The 21,852-nt window shown below is 39.5% G+C and overlaps 2 protein-coding genes across 2 annotated transcripts in view; both read left to right on the forward strand.

The window, feature by feature from the left end:
- Positions 1-6,518, forward strand: part of LOC306881377 (adenylate cyclase type 1-like) — a 52,719-nt gene extending 46,201 nt beyond the window's left edge. The window contains exons 16-19 of the mRNA XM_079435460.1: positions 3,254-3,400; positions 5,001-5,099; positions 5,183-5,297; positions 5,507-6,518. Coding sequence (XP_079291586.1) covers positions 3,254-3,400; positions 5,001-5,099; positions 5,183-5,297; positions 5,507-5,658 — 513 coding nt within the window. The 3' untranslated portion in view covers positions 5,659-6,518. The remainder of the gene's footprint in view (positions 1-3,253; positions 3,401-5,000; positions 5,100-5,182; positions 5,298-5,506) is intronic.
- An 11,724-nt stretch (positions 6,519-18,242) lies between these two features.
- Positions 18,243-21,392, forward strand: LOC306881417 (insulin-like growth factor-binding protein 1). The gene is made up of 4 exons (XM_079435512.1): positions 18,243-18,615; positions 19,891-20,033; positions 20,954-21,082; positions 21,154-21,392. The coding sequence occupies exons 1-4, from the start codon at positions 18,279-18,281 to the stop codon at positions 21,271-21,273; spliced, it is 729 nt and encodes a 242-aa protein (XP_079291638.1). The 5' UTR covers positions 18,243-18,278; the 3' UTR covers positions 21,274-21,392.
- Positions 21,393-21,852: the final 460 nt, after the last annotated feature.

Genomic DNA, 21,852 nt, shown 5'->3' on the forward strand with positions numbered 1-21,852 from the left:
GTGCAAAAGAGCTTATCAGTCTGAGGACATTGTAGAAAATAAAAACAAGAGAGATAGATAAAGTGCATAAGGCACATGGCAGAATAGATGGAGTGCAAACCAGTTGAATGTACAAAAAACAAAAACAAAACTGTGCAGATGTTTTGTTTTGTTATGAGTGTAGTGCAAGAAGAGCTTATCAGTCTGTTAAAGTGACAAGTCGAAGTGACTGTTCGGATAGTTTTTGTCAGACTATCCGAAGAGGTAATTTGCAGTCAATGTTGGATGGGTAGTGATCAGCCAATGCTGCACAAGTGACAGGTGCCGGTCACAGTTTGTTGGTCGGTGGGGGGGTTGTCACAGAGTCAGAGTTCCTAGTGTGTTGCTGTGTTAAATGGGGGTGAAAGAGGGGAGGGGGGGCAAGGACGGGAGGGAGTTCAGCTTCCTGACAGCCTGATGTATGAAGCTGTCCTTCAGTCTGCTGGTCCTCGCCTGGAGACTCCGCAGTCTCCTCCCTGATGGCAGCAGACTGAAGAAGCTGTGTGTCGGGTGGGTGGGATCGCCTGCAATGCGGAGGGCTTTGCGGGTGAGACGGGTGCTGTAGATGTCCTGGAGGGAGGGGAGAGAGACACCAACGATCTTCTCAGCTGCTCTCACTATGCGCTGAAGTGACTTGCGGCAGGATGCGTTGCAAGCGCCATACCACACAGTGATGCAGCTAGTCAGGATGCTCTCGATGGTGCCTCTGTAGAAGGTGCACATGATGGGGGCCGGGGCTCTGGCTCTTCTGAGTTTGCGGAGGAAGTAGAGACGCTGCTGTGCTTTCTTGGCCAGTGCTACAGTGTTGTTAGTCCAGGAGAGGTCCTCAGTGATGTGCACACCCAGGAACTTGGTGCTGCTCACTCTCTCCACAGTCGCACCGTTGATCGTCAGAGGGGCATGCTGAGTGTGTACTCTCCTGAAGTCAACAACAATCTCCTTCGTCTTCTTCACGTTCAGAGAGAGATTGTTGTCACTGCACCACCCGGCCAGGCGGCTCACCTCGCTCCTGTAGTTTGTCTCATCTCTGTTGCTGATGAGACCCACCACAGTCGTGTCATCCGCAAACTTAATGAAAAGGTTGGAGTTGTGTGATGGTGCGCAGTCGTGGGTCAGCAGAGTGAAGAGGAGGGGGCTCAGCACACATCCTTGGGGGGCCCCAGTGTTCAGTGTGATGGTGCTGGATGTGTTACTGCCGACCCGTACTGCTTGAGGTCTCCCGGTCAGGAAGTCCAACAGCCAGTTGCACAGAGAGGTGCTGAGCCCCAGCTGGACCAGTTTGTGAGTGAGCTGTTGAGGGATGATTGTGTTGAATGCTGAACTGAAGTCTATGAACAGCATCCTGACATATGAGTCTTTTTTCTCCAGATGTGTGAGGGCTGGGTGGAGGGCAGTGGTGATGGCATCATCGGTCGAGCGGTTGGACCTATATGCAAACTGGAAGGGGTCCAGGGAGGGGGGGAGGACAGACTTGATGTGGTGCAAGACTAGCCGTTCAAAGCACTTCATGAGGATGGGAGTGAGTGCTATTGGACGGTAGTCATTGAAGCAGGATGGAGATGACTTCTTAGGGACTGGAATGATGGTGGTAGCTTTGAAGCATGTGGGGACAACAGCCTGATTTAGTGAGATGTTGAAGATGTCTGTGAAGACCTCAGTGAGTTCCACTGCACAGTCTCTCAGTACACGCCCAGGAATGTTGTCAGGACCCGGAGCTTTGCGTGCATTGATCCTGCTGAGGGATCTCCTCACACTGTCCGGGGACAGCGTCATCACCTGGTCGCCGTAATTCTACGATATAATTACGATTTGATACAGGAGTATATCGATCGATATAATGATATGAATATACCTATTTTAAGCAACCATCTACTTTTTTTTTTATTAACTCACAAATGCAACCAAAATATAAAACATGAACATAAATCTGAGTTTTTCAAATCCTGTGCCTCAATTGAGACATTCACAACAAAAAAATAGGCCTACACTTTTTTAAATAATAAAGAAAATAAACAATTGGAAAAACCAATCTGGCTGCTACTATGGGCACAGTGCTAAAAATATTTTCTACAGATAAACAAATTACAAGCAATAGCAGAAAATAAATACAATTAGAACAAAGACACAAGTTGTCACGGTGTACACACGAGGGAGGAACAAGGAACACGCATACGAGAATGAAACTCAAATAACATACTTTACTGGACATCAGGCAGGGCAAGACACAGACAGGAACACCGGGGAGTAACGAGTAGACCAGACGAAATGGCACAACACAGACAGGACTATAAATACACAGGTAAACTAACAGACACGGCTAGACACGAATAAACGAATGATTACATCAGACAAGGACAGGAAACAAACCAAATATGGGCACAAGAGGCAGGAACACATGACACACACACAACAGTTCCCTTACACAAGTTCAATAAACAGTGATTTTCAGGTTTTTCAGCACAAAAGGTTTTTCAGTTTTTTGGCTAAAAGAAATATACAGGTATGCTACAGAAATGTAATAATCAAATGTAAAAAAAAACCTGCATAGTCTTCACTGTATAAATTACATATAGATTAATCAATTTTGATGTTACAAAGGTTATTTAGTCAGGAGCAGTGAGCACTTGTATTTTTTAGATTTATTATTAGTTTGCTTTCACTTTAAGAATGAAAGCACAGATTTAATATAGCCTACTGATGCACATGCCTTTTCTTTCTCAACTGTTTATGTTAAGACATATGCTTAACCAACTGTGTTTACTAGGATATTTGCCAAAACGCGCATTTTGATGTAATTTTGTCTGTATTTATTCATCTATGCACAAAAAAAGCAGAAGAGAGCTCAATTCAGTACTCGCGGCTGTCTGTATGCGTGCGCTTCAGATGTGTGCGCAGAAAACTTCTCACACAACAATCCCCAGCCGCCGAGCGTCTTTTATGCTCGCCTTGTGCCTTCAAGCAGTCCTTATATCGAGTCCTGATACGTGAGTTTGAACGAGAATGCACGCGTTGGTGGTAATGCATAGATGGACATTATGTGAAAATGTGGACCATGCCAAAATAAAGGTGCCTTTTCATACTACAGATATCGATATTTTACGCGTGGCATCGATGCATCGCATCGTCAGACATCGTATTGAAGTATCGATCCATATCGATGAATCGTTACACCCCTAGTGTGACGGTGATGTTGTGTTATAAACACCGAGCTGACTGTGTGCTTCTGCTGTGACAGGATCTGTATTACCAGTCCTACGCTCAGGTTGGGGTCCTTTTCGCTTCCATTCCCAACTTTAATGACTTCTACATCGAGCTGGACGGAAACAACATGGGCGTGGAGTGTCTGCGGCTGCTCAACGAGATCATCGCCGACTTCGACGAGGTCTGTGGGTTTAGTATCCAGATGATTCATTTGTTTATTTCCCATTTTCATTTTATTTAAAGTTTGAGTAATTTTTTTTTTTTTTTTTTTTTTTTAGATTTTCAATTACGTTTTAGTTATTTTAGAACATTAAGTTAAACTAAATGAAAATGAGAAATGTTGCTTTGGCCGCTATATTTTGTTTTATTTCAGTTCAGGGCTATTAGAGTAAACTAAAACCATAAAAGCATATTTCCCTTACTTGAAATAAAATGCATGTGAACTGAAATAGATTATAAAAAAATAAACTTATTTTAATACAGCTAGTTAACAAGGCAACATTTCTCATTTTCATTTCGTTTAAAAGGGTCATGACATGAGAAATCAAATTTGCCTTGATCCTTGGGCAAGAGGTCTTTGTACCATTAAAACATCCTGCAAGTTTCATAGCTGAAAATCTCCTCCTCATTATAAACAAAGCATTTATTTAATCAATCAAGCTCCAAACACGGCTCGTTTGGATCTGAGGGGCAAGATGACATCAGCTGGGCACAAACATTTGCATAAACACGCCTCCAGAGCAACACATCAACGAATAGTCTTCTTCTCACCATAGGCCCCACCCACAGGCGTTCAGTCACAAACGGCTGACACTTGATCACGCTGAATGTGAAAATCACAATCACTGCCGCTATCTTGTCTACACTGGATACAGTATACAGATGTGTGTTTGCTTTCTGACATTCGCTTTGACGTGTTTGGTTTAAGCAGCTCGTTCACGTCGTTATACAGATATCAGAAGGATGCCAGCGTAAGGAACAAGTGGATAGTTTATTTGAAAGGATTTTGTTTTGTAATCGATGCACAGTGTCATGGAGAGTCACAAAGAAACATTTGTTGAAAGAAGAAGCGGAACTAGATCTGATTGCAGCTGCATCACAAACCATAAAGAAATTATTACATAATGCTTTGGCTGGAAATGACTGTTTTATTTTGATTATGTTGTCGAAACTCACATGCAATAGTGAGGGGGCGTTGATATTGTTTCCTATGGAATGACATTAGCTAATTATAACAGCGGCTGATTACTGACAAGCCTTAAAGGACCCGCCCCTTAAAACAGCCTGTTTCTGAGAGTTCAGAATGGGGGTTGAAAATTATAATTTTCCACATATTTATGTCTTTTTTGTGTGTGTGCAAAAAACGTTATTAACATTATAAGTAAACCTAAAGGAATATACTGTATATATAAAAACAAATGACAAAAATCCATGTCATGACCCCTTTAACTTGATGTACTGAAATAACTGGAATAAAAGCGGAATAAAAATTAATAACAAAATATATAAACATTTAAAAACAAAATAAAATCTAAAAACAAAAGACAAAATAAACAAAATTACTCAAACTTAAAGTTAACTTAAATTCAACTTTAAATGAAATCAGACAAAATGAAAATACAATCCAATTTAAAATATTAACCAAAACTATCAGAGTATCTCAAAGACACTAACAATACATTTATCTCAAGCTGTAGGTTTAGTTTCAGTTTGTTAGATGTAGTCAATTATAATAACCCTGCTCTGAATCCAATCCATCCCGCATGTCCACCATGTTGCAGCTCATGGACAAAGAGTGTTATAAAGATATTGAGAAGATCAAGACCATCGGCAGCACATATATGGCAGCGGTGGGTTTGGTGCCCACCATCGGAACCAAGGTCACTAAACCAGCTACACAGGACATAATGCAGAGTAAAGCTTACAGAGCACTTGTGAACAGCATTCGTTTACTCATTTACAGGCCAAGAAATCCACGGCAGAGCACCTGAGCACCATAGCAGACTTTGCCATCGAGATGTTTGATGTTCTGGATGAAATCAACTATCAGTCATATAATGATTTCGTCTTGAGAGTGGGTAAGTTTTCACACGTGTACTGCTGTGCTTGGCTCCGATCCTATAGAAAATCTGCTATTTTTCTAACATTTGTAAAGGAAAAACATTTTAGAACGTTTGAGAAAAGTTTTCACAAACCTGTTTCTAGCTCTTTATTGTCACATCCTCATTCTCAGTGAATGCAGAAGAGGTTGTGGATGTTTTCTGATGGTTTATTTCTGAATGTTCAGGCATTAATGTGGGTCCGGTGGTAGCCGGGGTCATCGGGGCCCGCCGGCCGCAGTATGATATCTGGGGAAACACAGTGAACGTGGCCAGCCGCATGGACAGCACCGGAGTGCCTGGGAAGATACAGGTACTCCTACATTCACTCGAAAAATAATCCTGTGACTGTGTAAATATCCCAATAATGCATACATTCTCTGAATATCATGAAAGTGATTGTTTGAGCTGGACATACCAAAATAAAGGCTTTTTTTTTCTTCTAAAATTTACACTTATTCTTTTTATTTAACTAAAATAAATTTGTATTTGACTAGAAAATAACATTTTTAACATATACTTCATATTTATGTCCAATTTCAATCAAAATTTCTGAGACATACCGATTAGAACTATAATTATTCCTTTTTCCATATCAGTATTCTTCAGGTTTAACAAGAAATTAAGACACAATTAACAATCTGAAATCTGATTTACCAGCATTCTTTGATAAAGACTATATGGAGAGGTAGTGTTGAAATTGGAATTTTGGGTGTTTTTGCATAAAATAAATATAGCAAGAGATGTGTTAGTGCTTAATGTTGATAATTAATTGCTATTTTTAGCAGATTCAAATTAAATAAGATCACATTAATTATAAATATTGGTTTTAAACTGCCTAACTCCAATTGTAAGTTTTTGTCATTGTAGCAAATGTAGTTATTCAGGTTCACTTAAATTGTTTACTTGCATTTACTCTACAGTATATTTACTATACATCTATGCTGCAATTCAACCAGTATTTTAAGTGCAAAAACGTTTCACAAAAAAGTTGTTTTTAGAGTTCATATGATAAATGATATATGATACATCTCTGTATGGGTAAAATTCACACAAAAAAATAAAATAACAAAAAAAATTATTTTGCATGAAAAATGTAAAGCCTGTTTTTAAGACTGTTTACATTTTTTATAGTGTGATGTTGTTTTCATAGCAATAAAGTATTTCCCCCCTAAAATGGTAATTATTGTAATGCAATTTAAAAAAAAAAATCAAATATAGTTTTAATTTAAGGGGGCCATTGGATCCAAAATTCACTTTTACATGTTGTTTGAATTGTGAATTGTGCGTTGGCAATCTGTGGACACAACCACCCTATAATGATAAGAATTCGCCCAGTGTTTTTTTTTATAATCCCAATAAATCATAAGCACTGTCTCAGATCAAGTCGTTCTCAGATGCCTGTCTGTGTAACATCACACAAACCCAGGCGCCTCCCACGATAGATGATTGACACTGGTGTTTTACCTTTGACCCGCCCTGAGTGAGCTGTTATCATTCTGCCATTGTTTTGACGCCGGAGCAGGTGTAGACAAGAATGTCTCCTAAACGATTGAAGGGTTTTGTTGTTGAATGTACAACCCGAATTTTTTCGGGCCCTCAGAAGAAACTGCATCACTCAATGCCAATGCATGATTCTGTCATTGACATTAGTAAATGGGCCCAGTAATACTTCCAGAAACCATTGTCTGTAAACAAAATTCCGCTGTTCCATCTGCAGATGCAAACTAAAGCTCTATTATGCAAAAAGGAAGCCATATGTGAACATGGTCCAGAAGCGCCGTCGTGTTCTGTGGGCCAAGGCTCATTTAAAATGGACAGTTTCAAAGTGAAAAAGTTTTCTATGGTCAGACGAGTCCAAAATTTGACATTCTTGTTGTAAATCACGGATGCTGTGTCCTCCGGGCTAAAGAGGAGGGAGACCTTCCGGCGTGTTATCAGCGTTCAGTTCAAAAGCCAGCATCTCTGATGGTATGGGGGTGCATAAGTGCATACGGTATGGGCAGCTTGCATGTTTTGGAAGGCACTATGAATGCTGAAAGGTATATAAAGGTTTTAGAGCAACATATGCTCCCCTCCAGATGACGTGTATTTCAGCAGGACAATGCAAACCACATAATGCAGCTATTACAACAGCATGGCTTCGTAGAAGAGTCTGGGTGCTGAATTGGCTTGCCTACGGTGCATATATTTCACCTATAGAGAACATTTGGCACATTTCATTACATGAAAAATACGTCAAAGACGACCACAAACTCTTCAGCAGCTGGAAACCTATATCAGGCAAGAATGGGACCAAATTCCAACACTAAAACTCCAGAAACTCATTACCTTGATGCCCAGACGTCTTCAAACTGTTTTGAAAAGAAGAGGAGATGCTGCACCATGGTAAACATGCCCCCGTCCCAACTATTTTGAGACCTGTAGCAGGCATCAAATTTGAAATTAGCTCATTTTGTGCATAAAATTGTAGAATTTCTCAGTTTAAACCTTTATGTTATCTGTATTCTATTGTGAATAAAATATTGGCTCATGTGCTTTGAAATACTTTTAGTTTTCATTTTATTCAAATTTAAAAAACGTCCCAACATTTCCAGAATTCAGGTTGTAATAATGATCATAGCAGTTGTCATTTACTCCTGACATCTGAGCTGCTAACGATGCAGTGGATTACCTTTGTTTTTGAAGGGAATGTGCCCCCGATCTACTTAAATGCGTTTATGTTCGCGCGAATCAATCGTGATCCAGCCTCACCTACAGAAACAGTGAGTATAAGGTTCTTTTATGAATCTTTGCAAATCGCCTTTCCTAATAATGTGCTAGTTAGCAAGTTTCACGATGAATGTGGCTAAAGTAAACATTGTCATGAGAATGGCTCGTCACCCCACGGAAGAGAGGGGCGGGGTCAGCAGAGCTCATTAGCATTTAAAGGGACATGCACCAAAATGGCTCGCTGTGAACAGAGCTGTTTATGACACCGTAAAAAGGGTGTTGTTTTACACTATCATTGATAAATTTTAACCAAAGCATGTTATAGACTTTTCATTAAGACCCTAAAGAATCATATCAACTTGTGGAAAATGGGCATCCGATGACCCCTTTAAATGTCCATATCATGTAGCATGTGTTGTACCTTCTTTCATTTGTGATGATTTAGCCATTGATAACACTAACAACTTAAGTAAAATATACACTGGCATTACAGTAGTGAGAGTTTGTGCTAATTATGTCATGATAAAACATCTTCATAGTTCTGAACTGGCTTTATTTATTTATGCTTAATAACTGTGTATAATCCATAGTACATGTTATGAACCGGGAATATGTCTACATAATTACACATGCTTGCACAAATAAATGTGTATGTAGAGTATATTGATTTTGAGTATGGCTGATCTTGCAGGTGACGGAGGAAGTGAACCGTCTGCTTCAGAGCGACTATGATCTGGTGTGTCGTGGCAATGTCAGCGTGAAGGGCAAAGGTCAGATGCTGACGTATTTCCTGGAGGGTAAAGCGCAGGACCCGGGGAACCGAGCGCCGCATCACACCGGCGGTCTGGAGCGCAGGGTTCATGCCATCGCCCGCTCCAGCAGCACACAAACCAAAGCCGGCAGCACTGCGTCCATGGCCTCGGGGTTCGCTGCCCGGATCGGTGTGAGCAGTAGCGCTCAGGGGTCACGAAGCGCCGCCGCTAATGTGCCTACGCTAGGAGAAGAGTAGGAGGTCAAAGGGGGGGAGATGTAGGACCAATTGCACACTACAGTATAACGTCTGCAGGAGGAAAGAATGAACCGTCTTCCCTTTATTCACCATCTCCAAACACATTCCTGCTCCAGCTGTGAACCGATCTTTACTACACACTCCTTTAAAGACTGTATTTGCCACTTTTTACCATCACATCAGTTCCTCCTGGATAAATTCAGGTTCTGTCCTGCATGTCTTTCCCTCGTGAATCATGAAATTAGTGGGACTGTGAAAGCCGTTTCAAGTTGACTTCCATGGATTCACAAAGAAACACAAAGGATTCTGTTTCGCTGCAGGAACACCCAGGTTAAAGAAAAAGTGCACTTCCATAATGTACTTAAAGTGCTCTATTTTCACGCACTAATTTTATACTTAATATACTAAAAATTATTCTTTAGTACTTCTTAAGATAAACTTAAGATCATCTAAGTGTACTCAACTGTTTTTTTTGGGACGCCATGAATGTGAACTAAAATGCGCTTTTAACATACTATCTCTGTATTTAAAAAAAATTCTTTATTTACCACTTGTAGTACACTTGAACCATCTTTCATACACTAGTACACTCAAGTGTACTACAAGTGTTGACTCATTTTTTTTTTTTTTTTTAATACAGGCATAGTATGTTGAAAGTGCATTTTAGTTCATATTCATGGCGTTCCAAAATAGCACAGGTGAGTACACTTAGATGATCTTAATTTTATTTAAAGAAGTACTAAAGAATCATTTTTAGCATATTAAGTACAAAATTAACAATAGAGACACAACGTGCTCTAAAATAGAGCACTTTAAGTACATTATGGAAATGTACTTTTTTTTTCTTAAACCTGGGCAGTCAGAGCCTTGAATGATCATCTGCAATGCGTCATTTCTCAATTTTTATGCCAACTTCTTATATGACCTGTACATAGTAGATGTTCTTACGATCAGAGTTTGTGTAATTTTTGTATTAAACTCTCCAGTGCATTTGAATGAATGTGACATGTTTATAATATATAGAGCAGCAATAGAAGCAGGAGATGCTCTGCATCAGTGCACTAGATAGTGATTTCTGATTCTCACGCACTCCTTCATCTTCATCACGTGAGAGAGTCCCGCTCAAGTTTCTAAAGGTTGAGACTGGAGAAATCAAAGGTCTCCGATGTTTTATCTTGAGGACACATTTACAGCTGCAAACAGTAATAATATCATTAAAACAAGTAATGTGACACTTCCAAAGCCTTACATCAGGACACAGAATGATTATATATCAGTACACGCTGTTTCTAGCAGCATGTGTGTATATAGAAAGAGAAATCAGGGACTTTGATAACAGCTTCATCCTCATCATCATCATCCTCAGCTGCAGTCACACTTGACATACAGTTCTGACACTATAAACTACAATCTGATGTTTATATTCATACATACAGTGGAGCCCAAAACATCTGACACTGCACTGAAAAAGCTTCAGTTTCACATTCTCATGATTGAACTTATTTTTTTATTTATTACAAATTCCATTAGTAGAATCAAATAGAGTGAGGTGTAGTTACTGGAGTGAATAAAAAATAAAAAATAAATAATGTGAAAGTGTTTCACACTCGTTTACTTATGGTAATAGAATGTTTGCAATTGCAAATTGCTAATTATGACTGTTGTTTACTATAGTAGTTATCTGGTGTTTACTAATGCCCTCGAAATGTTAGCACAAAAACATTATATATTAAAAAACATAAAGAAACATTAAAAAACATTCTATTAACTATTAAGTGAAGTGACATACTGCCAAGTATAGTGACCCATACTCGGAATTCATGCTCTGCATTTAACCATCCAACGTGCACACACAGCAGTGAACACACACACACAGCAGTGAACACACACACACACAGCAGTGAACACACACACACAGCAGTGAACACACACACACACAGCAGTGAACACACACACACAGCAGTGAACACACACAAATACAGCAGTGAACACACACACACCGTGAACACACACCCGGAGCAGTGGGCAGCATTTATGCTGCGGCGCCCGGGGAGCAGTTGGGGATTCGGTGTCTTGCTCAAGGGCACCTCAGTCGTGGTATTGAGGGTGGAGAGAGCGCTTTCATAGAACGTTCAGATATATTGTTTTCATAATTTAATGGGTATGTTTGCAAAACATTTGCAGAGCATATTTTTGTCAGCTGGCTATTTATTAAATGTCATAACTTGGTTTAACTTATGTTTCTTTCCAGATTCAAACTATATTTTGTATCGTATATTATCAGTGTGGTGTCAGGCCTTTGGACCCCACTGTATGTGTGTTATGATCAGAGGCGGACGGTAATTAAGTATTTTTACTCTGCTGTAAATGTACTTTTCAGGTGTCAGTACTTTATCAGAGTGTTTTTTCTTTAGAAAACTTTACTTCATAACATTCCAAAGCATAATATTGCACTTTTTACCGCACTATGTTTAATATTAAATATAATTTAATACTTAATTACATTAGAAATCTAATACTTTCTTACTTTTACTCAAGTAAAAGTCATTCAAATATTTACTTGAGTACAAGAAAGCACTACATTTTTAATATTCTGAAGTATTAAAGGTAAAATAAACAACAACTCTTATTTATGAAATGTAGTGCAGTAAAATTATGATATTATGCTTTGGAATGTAGTGAAGTAAAAGTTTTCCAAAGAAAAACACTGATAAACTACAGATACTTTCAAATTTGCTTGAGTAAAGTAAAAATACTTCACTACTGTCCACATCTGAAGGGAAGTCGTGGCCTAATGGTTAGAGAGTCGGACTCGTAATCCAAAGGTTGTGGGTTCGTGTCTCGGGCCGGCAGGGATTGTAGGTGGGGGAAGTGAATGTCCAGCGCTCTCTCCACCCTCAATACCACGACTGAGGTGCCCTTGAGCAAGACACCGAACCCCCAACTGCTCCCCAGCCGTGTGCGTGTGTGTGTGCGTGTGCGTGCGTGTGTGTGTGCGTGTGTGTGTGTGTGCGTGCGTGCGTGCGTGTGTACACACACACGTTGGATGGGTTAAATGCAGAGCACAAACTCCGAGTGTGGGTCACCATACTTGGCAGTATGTCACTTCACTTAATCTGGTTGTGATAAAGTGTGTGATTAGAAGGGACAAACCTCCACATGCTGACTATGTGCCAATTATATGAAATCTCAATCTGAAGTGTAATGATTGGACACGATTCTGTCATCAGCATTCACTGTAATAATATCAGCGTGACATTCACATGACTTAAACTCAAATACTCTGTTTTACACAGTAAGAGAACTATGTGCACAAGACATATTCACTCATGATTATGTGATGTGTTACTGAGGCTTTTACCCGAGCGAGGCGGATGGTTTGATGTTAAAGAGGTCAGTTATGTGTAGTCTATGTGGGCGCAAGAGTACAGTGACCATCTACTGACACGGAGGTCAACAACCCGTCCATGAGTAACACACACACACACACACACACACACACAGTGTATAGATCTCTGTAGACTGTTTCATGTTTACAAGCACAAAACTCATTCTCTGATTCTGTATATTTTTGAGACTGTTTGTGAGGAGAAACAATGACTCTTTCTATATTTCTATGGCAAATGTTTATTTTCATGCTGATGTTTTGAATCATGACGCTTTTCATCTTCAGGGTATGAATCAATCTCTCAGTCGCTCTCTGTACTGTCGATACAATATTCTTGCCTTATTTGACACGCTTGCGGTGGTTGAAGTCATTTGCCTTTTAGCTCTTTGATATACAGAAGTGTATTTTGTAAATACAGCGATGCATGATATACTGTCCTTTGTACAGCGTAAATATGAGCAATACAAGATTTTGTAATAAAGAGAGTATTGAAGTATTGAGTATTGAACTGTTCTCAACGGTTAACTATTGTTTTGATTTTGGGAGTGCTGCCTCAAAGACTCGACTATCTGAATTACTTATTTATTTATTTATTTATTTAGCGGGGGGGGGGGGGGGGTTGGATCTGTGAAGATCTATGAGGATCCCACTGGACTGTGTTGAGGTGAGTGTGGAGGAGTTTATTTCACAGATCCTACAGACAGTTCCTATGGTCCCAGTGCTTCCAAGTCCACTGGTCCTAAATCTACTGGTCCCAAGTCTGCTGTTCTTAGTGTTCAAGTTTTGTGATCCCAAGTCTTGTGGTCCCTGTGCTCTCTAGTCCAGTCCATAATCCTAAATCCAAATCCAGTGGCCCTAACAGTCCCTAGTATGGTGGTCCCACATTTGGTAATCCCAGAGTTCCCTAGTCTGGTGGTTACGAGTCTGTTGGTCTCACGTCTGGTTATCCCAGCACTCCTTAGTGCAGTGGTCCCCCTGTTGTTCCAGTGCTCTTAAGTCCAGTTTTCCTGGAGGTTCTTCCCCTATCTTTGGTGCTTCTGGTAATGTCTGCCACCATCCTGTATGTCTGGGCCATGCACACTAACTCCAGTAATGACCACCGGTCATCTCCAGCACTGAGCAGGCATCAGTGTCGTCTCCCAAACTACCTGTCAGGCAATCCCTGTCTGGTCTTTCACTACAAAGGCTGTCTCAAAGTTACCTATATTCCCTACCTGTACTGTAAAGTTTGTCTCCGAGTTCTCTCTGTTTCCTGCTAGAGGTCTCCAACTCTGTTGGCTCTCCTGAATTCCCCTAGTCACCTGTTCTGCCCTGGCGCTTTGATTCCCCTTGATCCGTCTTGATCTTCTCCTCCAGCTCCATTTGGTCATCATCTCTGCTGGCTTCCCAGAGGTCTTTTGCTCTGCTGGCTCCACTATGGTCTCCAGCACCACCCTGATGACCTCCATCTCCGCCGGCGCCCCCTTGGAGTTCTTCCTTTTCACAGTCCTGGCCCTCTGGTTCTTCCCTTCACCATCTTCCAGATGATTTTTATTTATTCTGTGTATATTGTTGTAGGGGGGTTTATCATGTATTTTCTGTTTGTGTTCCTTGTGCATTTGTTTTGTAGTCTTTAGTTTGTAGTTATGATTTGTTCCTGTTTCAGCCTCGATTGTTTGCTAGTGTATCTAGTTAGACCTATTATCCCCTTTCTATATAACCCCTAGTGTTTCCGGTGTTAATTGTCTGGTATTGTCTTTCTATGGTGGTTTGTTGGGTTTGATCAGTTCAGTTTTTTCCCCCTAGTTCCTGTGTTTTATATCTGATGGTGATGATGAAGACATTTATTGTTGAAATGTATATCTGCAGTTGGATCCTCTCTTGTTGTCTGAGTTCACCCCAGCATTACAGCTTTACACACTGCTGTCATATTAATTCATACTCAATGATTTAGCATCATATTAATGTCAGTGATTCTTCTGCTAGACGACTTGAGTCATTGGATACCATTCTTCCACATTCATAATGACAACCTGACCACACTGAGTCAGTGGTTTTTAATCCTGGTCCTAGGGACCCCTGCTCTGCACATTTGTCTCCCTTATTTGACACACTCAGGCTGTGTCCAAATTCAGGGTCTGCATCCTTCGGAGTACTCATTTGAAGGATGTTACGTCACAGCGCCGCGACGAAGGCTGTCCAAATTCGTAGGATCCTTCAAATGCGGCCCACAAATACGTCCTCCTTTTCCCCGAATTGGAAGGATGGGTGTGGTGGATCCTTTCCCGTCCTACCTATCCCATAATTCTTTTCGGCAGAGCGTAATGGCGGACGAAGCGAGCGGTAGCGGAGTGGGAGAGGAGTTTCTCTGACAAAACAAGCTAAAGTTTATGCTTCGGCTCAATGAATTTGTAGGAGAAATTAGTAGAATACTTAAAAACAAATAAAAATAGGCTATAATGGCTTACCTGGATGTGACTGTCTTGTAGTCTGATATAAAAAACTCTCCGACAACGAGCAAAGAAAGTATTTAATTTATTTAATTGCTTTATTTCTTCCAAAAGAATTAAAATGAGTAGAATAACTCTTTGTTTGTCCATTTTCCCGCTTCTTGCTTGGCGCTGTCACGGTTGCTAGGCGACAGGATATGAGCAACGGGTAAGGGAGGGAACTGAAAGAAGGGTAGGCTGTCCAAATTCACAAACACCGACTTCCGGGTTTTGCGGACGTCGGAGTATCCCTCCTCCTTCAACCGGGTAGGAAGGATCCTAAGGAGGATGCAGACCCTGAATTTGGACACAGCCCCTGAATTTGGACACAGCCTCAGTTAAGTTCATGGAGTCTCTCCTAACGAGGTGATGATCTTAATCAGGTGTGTCATATAAGGGAGACGTGCAAAATGTGTAGAGTGGTGGATCCCCAGGAACAGAGTTAAGAACCACTGCACTAAATGGATTCAGTAATGAATCATGCTGTGATTCATATATTTAATTAGATTCTGCATGCATTATTAAATTTGAAATAAATGCAGAAGAATAGGTTATTTGTAAATGTGTCTTGTATCAGTCATCAAACACACACACAATATTGACTCATCTGTGTGTTTTCATTCCTCCAGGCCAGAGGATGCAGTGTTTCTTCTTCTTCTTCTTCTTTCTGCATCTGATGATGTCCACAGGTGACCACAATCATCGGGTGAGGTCAGGTGAAGTGTGTTTGTAGCAGGTGAGATGAGTAACCTACAGGACATGTGATACAGTTAAACCGAGGATCTGTGTGGCCTGTTGGAAAAGTATCTCTGGATTATCTTGACTATTTCTTCTGGACAAAAGCAAGATTAAACAAAGAGCAAGCTGGTCAGTGACTTATAAAAGCCTCCATGCTAAAGTTAAACAACAACCTTTCATATGCCAAGTTCTTAGAAATTCACTTTTTGTTGTCATGTGGGTTTGAAACGTTCTTATACATTTTTTTAAGAGAATGCTGCACTTGAGCAGTTGCACAACAGTCTTAACTGAGATAAATTTGCTCAGTCTTAATAGCTCCTTTCTTTCAAATCGCTTTTTGTGAATGCTTTGTCTTATGCATCTTTAAGTAGTTGCAGCAAATGACTTTGAGTCTGCAATTTTTATTTTTATTTTTTTTTTATTAATAGGCAGTGAAGCAGTTTTGATATGTTTCGAAAAAAATAAAAATAAATAATTCTGCCAACTAAATTTTTAGGAATTTTATTTTTAATCCTCTTAATTTTTTTTTTCTCTATGATTTCAGGACAGTCATTTCACCCTGACATTTTTGACTTCATCCATATGTTCTTTTAGATCAACGCATCTGTTCAGTGGCTGAAGGACGTTCTTGTTGAAGAACAGACTCATTGTGTTCCTCATGAGTTCCTTACACACCATCTCAGAGCTTGTGGAGCCTAACGAGTCTCTGGAGCTCGCATCTGGAGCTCAGAGCATCCAACGCACCAGCAAAGACTGGAGTTTAACCCTCAAAGAGCCTCGGACGCCTACTAGACACCATGATAGACGGACAAGCAAGTCACCGTCTCATAAGGTGCTAGAGTTTCCAACCAACCGTACTAGCATTTATACAGAAACACTTAACCCGTTGGGTCAACAGCATTCACCTCTCAGGGTTAAACTGCTAAGCTTATGTATAGACTCTACAGAAATATCTAGGGGGTTATACAAAGGTTAAAAAGGTTATCCAAATATTGAGGAATATTATTTTTAAATGTTTCTAAAACATTAAAATGTCTACTATTAACACTATTTGTAATACTATTTAAAGGTTACAAAACATTTGAAAAATAAACGTTAAACTAATTTTATTATTTAACATTTACATGTAATTTACATCTAAAAGCAAAAATAATGTAAAAAAAAAAAAGTTTAAACGAATGTGAATTAGAAATCAAAACATGTTTCAATGGCATGTTTATTGATATTATGGCACCGTTATTACGGGCCTGGTTTGGGCATCACAGTTAAATCTGTGTTTCAGCAGGTGAATCTGCCGCAGTGGCTGGTGAATCTGATGCGAGACATCGAGGAGGCCACAACACATGAGCTGACCATTGAATAAAGATCCCAGTATCCCAAAGTCAGTGAGCTTTAACAGACAACACATCTTCTGCTGAGCATTTTACCTCTCTTGACACCTGAGGCCATCATTTGTATTTGTATTTTTTTCTGAAGTTTAATTCTCTCTCCAATGCACTGTTTTTGTTTTTCTTGCACAGTCTATGGGTGAACTTGTGTGGGTGGGATGTAAATGATTTGCTCGTGGCGTGTGTGCGTATAGTCACTGATGGGCCTACAGCAATCCTCAAGAAAACAAGCTGTGTTTGTTCGAACACACAAAGCAAGCTTGAACTCAAAAGATGTGCTCACCATTAAAGCTTAATTCAATTATTAATGCTACTGGAATCACAAATCTGTACATCTGTGTCTGATGTCTTCAAACTAACTTGAGCTATTGGTTGACCTTATGCAAGAGATCGTAGTGTCCAAAGTTGGACTAATACTACACCAGGAACTCTTAATTACAGCGCAGGCACCTCATGACAAACATGTTATGATGGCTGAAGACCTCAGATTAACCCGTCCTGTTATGCAATGACCACATGACCTTGTTTTTGTGACCCAACTCAAAGTGTGGTCAAAAACACATAATTGAGATGTTCACAGAACTCCTGTTGTGTGACAGGCAAGTGTGTTTACATGCTACGTTATTGTTATACATGCTCAGAAATAAGACTACAAAAGCTGTCACTGGGATGTACCTTTTCACTTGTCAAAAGATACACCTTAGTACCTTATTTACCCCTAAAGGTGCATATTACAGTAGTCAACATTTGAAGTGGATCAAAACCATTCATCAAAGTTGTCCTAAAAGCAAAATGTGTTCTTGTCTTAGGACAAGACTGTTTTTTTTTTTTTTTATCCACTTCAAATGTTGACCACTGCAGTTACATTTTAGCACTTGAAGTGTGTGTATTAGTACCTAAATTATGCATATTAGTACATTTTAAAGAGGTACCGTCCCAGTGACTGCTTTTGTATGTTTTTTTTCTGAGAGTGCAGATGATGAACAGCAGCATCATGAACCTGTTACTGGTGAAACGGGTCACAGATGTTGCGTCGTCCCATATTGTACACTTCGTCCTAGAGTAAATATTGACGTCTGCGCAACCAGAATAAACCTGTGCACTGAAAACAGCATAATTAATACAGGAGAGTGGCGGGTCAATGATTAACTCCTCTGAGGTCATCATGTCACGGTATAAAAGCATGGCAGACACACACAGAGAGCAGATCTGACACACCGCAGCAGATATTGGCTCCAGCGCATCTCTGGTTCTGCTATGAGAAGGCCGTGTGTGTTTGTGTTGTTGGTGAGCGTCCTCATCTGTCCGGCGGATCTGTCTCCAGTGATCGGGCCTGAGCCCATCCGCTGTGCTCCATGCTCTCAGGAGCAGCTGGACTCCTGTGCCACCGTGTCCTTGGACTGTCCCGAGGTGCTCCGAGAGCCGGGCTGCGGATGCTGCATGTCCTGCGCGCTGAGGAGAGGAGAGTCCTGCGGCGTTTACACTGCTCACTGCGGCGCTGGCCTGCGCTGTGTCCCGAGACCCGGTGACCCACGACCGTTGCACTCGCTGACCCGCGGACACGCCGTCTGCACTGAGGACCACCAGACACAAGGTGCCTTTCCCATCAGTCACAACAACAGTATTCTTATAAAAATGTATAAAGTATGTATAAAAAAACAGTATAAGAGTTGATAAAAATGTGAAAACTGTAACTTGAATGCAATGTAAGTCGCTTTGGATAAAAGCGTCTGCTAAATGCATTAATGTAAAATGTAAATGTATTCTGATTTTAACACGATTGAGACAATACTCTTATTAAGAATCTACCATGTAAAAAGAGATTTTTGATTACCGTAATCTGGCTAAAGTCATACTTGAAGTAAACCCAAATAAAGTTAAGACATGTGGAGTATTCCTATTTCAGTCGCACTATTGAAGTACAGTATAGACGTGTACACACTATTACTGTGGTGTAGGATTTTTCGCTGCATTTTGCGACAGGATACACGCATGGCAGCGGTCAACCGTTTGACAGCAAGCAAAAGAGCATGACTTCAACAACGCTGTCATCCGTTTGTAGATATGTGTCCCTGGAGCACAAAAGCAGTCATAAGTTGCTGGAGTATATTTGTAGCAATAGCCAACAATACATTGTATGGCTCAAAATGATCAATTTTTCTTTTATGCCAAAAATCATAAGGATATTAAGTAAAGATCATGTTCCATGAAGATATTTTGTCAATTTCCTACCGTAAATATATCAAAACTTAATTTTTGATTAGTAATATGCATTGCTAAGAACTTAATTTGAACAACTTTAAAGGAGATTTTCTCAATATTTAGATTTTTTTGCTCCCTCAGATTCCAGATTTTCTAATAGTTGTATCTCAGACTAATATTGTCCTATCATAACAAACCATACATCAATGGAAAGATTATTTATTAAACTTTTAATTAAAAAATGTGCCCTTATCACTGGTTTTGTGGTCCAGGGTCACACATTTTTTGCTTTCCCATTTGCTCAAATGGCGAAATAAAAACTATAGTGTTTTCACGACTTTCAATCAAAGTTAAATTTGAGAGAACCTGATAACAGCGGTCAGAAGAGAGAACTAGGTCAAATTTACTGTCTCTCCCATAGACTCTGCATTAGAAACCCCCTCACATTAGCATTAACTAGGTTTTTTTTTTTTTTTTTTTATACAAATGTGATATAATACAAAGTATAAAGTTATAGTAAATGTGCATACATTTAAAAAAAAAAAAAAAATATATATATATATATATATATATATATATATATTTTAAAAAATGAGGATTTATGATACTGGTGACTGTTGAAACAAAAAAGGGGTCATTGGTCACATGACTCATGTTTTGTGTCTAGATGAGCCGGACATCTCGTCTGACCAGGGCTCCCTGCAATACCTGCTGGGACTCAACCGGCCGCTGGATCCGCAGGACGCGGCGGAGGCTCAGGAGAGCATCAAGGCCAAAGTCAACGCCATCCGGAAGAAACTGATCCAACAGGTACTGAAACCTGCAGATCCGCTAATGCTTCAGGAAAGAGCCTCTCGTTCACTGCCTAAAGCTGTTGAGTTTCTACACCGTTAAAGCAGTTTGCTCTGTATTTGTAAACTGAATAGTTCAACCACAATTTATCACCTACACTCAACAAAAATTAGGCCTAAGTTTAAGATTTATGTATTTGAATTGTATATAAAATGTTCCTCCATTTAAATCATACATTTTTAATATAATATTTATTTTAATTTTCTCTTTAAATAAAATGTTAACTGAAATAAAATACTTAACCCTAGGGCAACATGTCTCAGTAATTTAACTTGATGTACTAAATAAACCTTAGAATTTTTTTTTTTAATAAAACCTATATAGACATTTTAAAACTGCAAAAAAAAAATGATAAACACACAAGAAAAATTACTTTAAAATTAACATTAAAAAAAAAAAAAAAAAAAAAAAAATATATATATATATATATATATATATATATATATTATATAATTCAAAATATTTTTAAAAATCTCTCTAGTTATATAATTAACACCGTTTTACTGTCAGTCATAAATAAATAAAAATATGGCAGTTTTTTTTTTACCCATTTAATTTTATCATTTTTAAAATTCATTTATTGATTTACTATGTTAAGAATCAACAAATATTCATTGTGAAGTCAATAATGAGCTAAAATGTATGAGATGGAAACAAATTGGATTTGAGGATAATGCATACAAATGTATTTAAGACAATTTTATTAGTACTATTATAGAAATCAGTGCTGAATAAATAAATCTGTGTCCAAATGGATGGATATGTAATTCAGAGACACAGATCTTAAATTTTGGCCTGATATTTTTTAAGTGTACTTGTCATTTGTTCCGCCAATTGGTTTGTATGTTTGGTTGACCCATGGCGTGTTTCTGATTTAGGGTCCGTGTCACACTGAGCTGCATGCGTCTCTGGACGTTATCACTGAATCGCAGCAGACGTTAGGAGAGAAGTTCACCAGCTTTTACCTGCCCAACTGTGACAAGCATGGATTCTACAAGGCCAAACAGGTGTGTGTCTGTCCCGACCGACCCGACCCGACCTGAAACAGCACCCTAACTAACTCTTCTCTGTCTGTCAGTGTGAGACGTCTCTGGTGGGCCAGCCTCCACGCTGCTGGTGTGTGTCGTCCTGGAACGGGAAGAGGATCGGTGATGATCTGCCGTCTGATTCTCAGTGTCATCAGGAGCTCACGCACTGAACCCAAGCTGCAGCTCACTTCACTTATGTACCATATTTATTCTTATGTATATGGCTCTTATTTGGTTAATATTTATGAACTGTTTTTTGACAGAATTCTACCAGAATTAATTAAACAAACACTAGAAAACATGCTGTTTTTCAAACTCCACCTCAGCGAGATCCAGATCTGGGTCTTCAAAAACTCACAGATGAAACTTTACGCTCCACGATGACGTTCGTTGAAGAGTATAATATGTGATGAGTCTGTGATTCTGCCTCAGTCTTTGTTCGCTGTGGTTTTTCCTGACCACTTTAATTCAGTATAACTATTTTTGCACAGCAATTGTCCAAAGTGAACCTGCTGATATTATTCTGTGTAAACGGTTTCTTTTGTTTGTTTTCTGTAAACTCCATTTTAATTGCTATATTATTTGACTATATGTATATATGCTATAAGTATTTAAACCAGATGTCTACCTCACATTAGACGTGACGTCTTTATGGACTCCCTGAATGCATTTAACATTTAAAAGTGCTGCTCTATTTATTCTGAAACTATTTTATTGGATATAAATGTAATGTGTGTGTGTGTGTGTAT

The sequence above is a fragment of the Barbus barbus genome, assembly GCF_936440315.1.
Source record: "Barbus barbus genome assembly, chromosome: 15".
Classification (NCBI taxonomy): domain Eukaryota; kingdom Metazoa; phylum Chordata; class Actinopteri; order Cypriniformes; family Cyprinidae; genus Barbus; species Barbus barbus.

Bases quoted from the DNA above. Each gene is read 5' to 3' on its own strand.
- LOC306881417 (XM_079435512.1), top strand. From the start codon at position 18,279: ATGAGAAGGCCGTGTGTGTTTGTGTTGTTGGTGAGCGTCCTCATCTGT. The intron at 18,616-19,890 runs GTGCCTTTCCCA...TTTTGTGTCTAG, and splicing joins TGAGGACCACCAGACACAAG to ATGAGCCGGACATCTCGTCT. The intron at 20,034-20,953 runs GTACTGAAACCT...TTTCTGATTTAG, and splicing joins GGAAGAAACTGATCCAACAG to GGTCCGTGTCACACTGAGCT.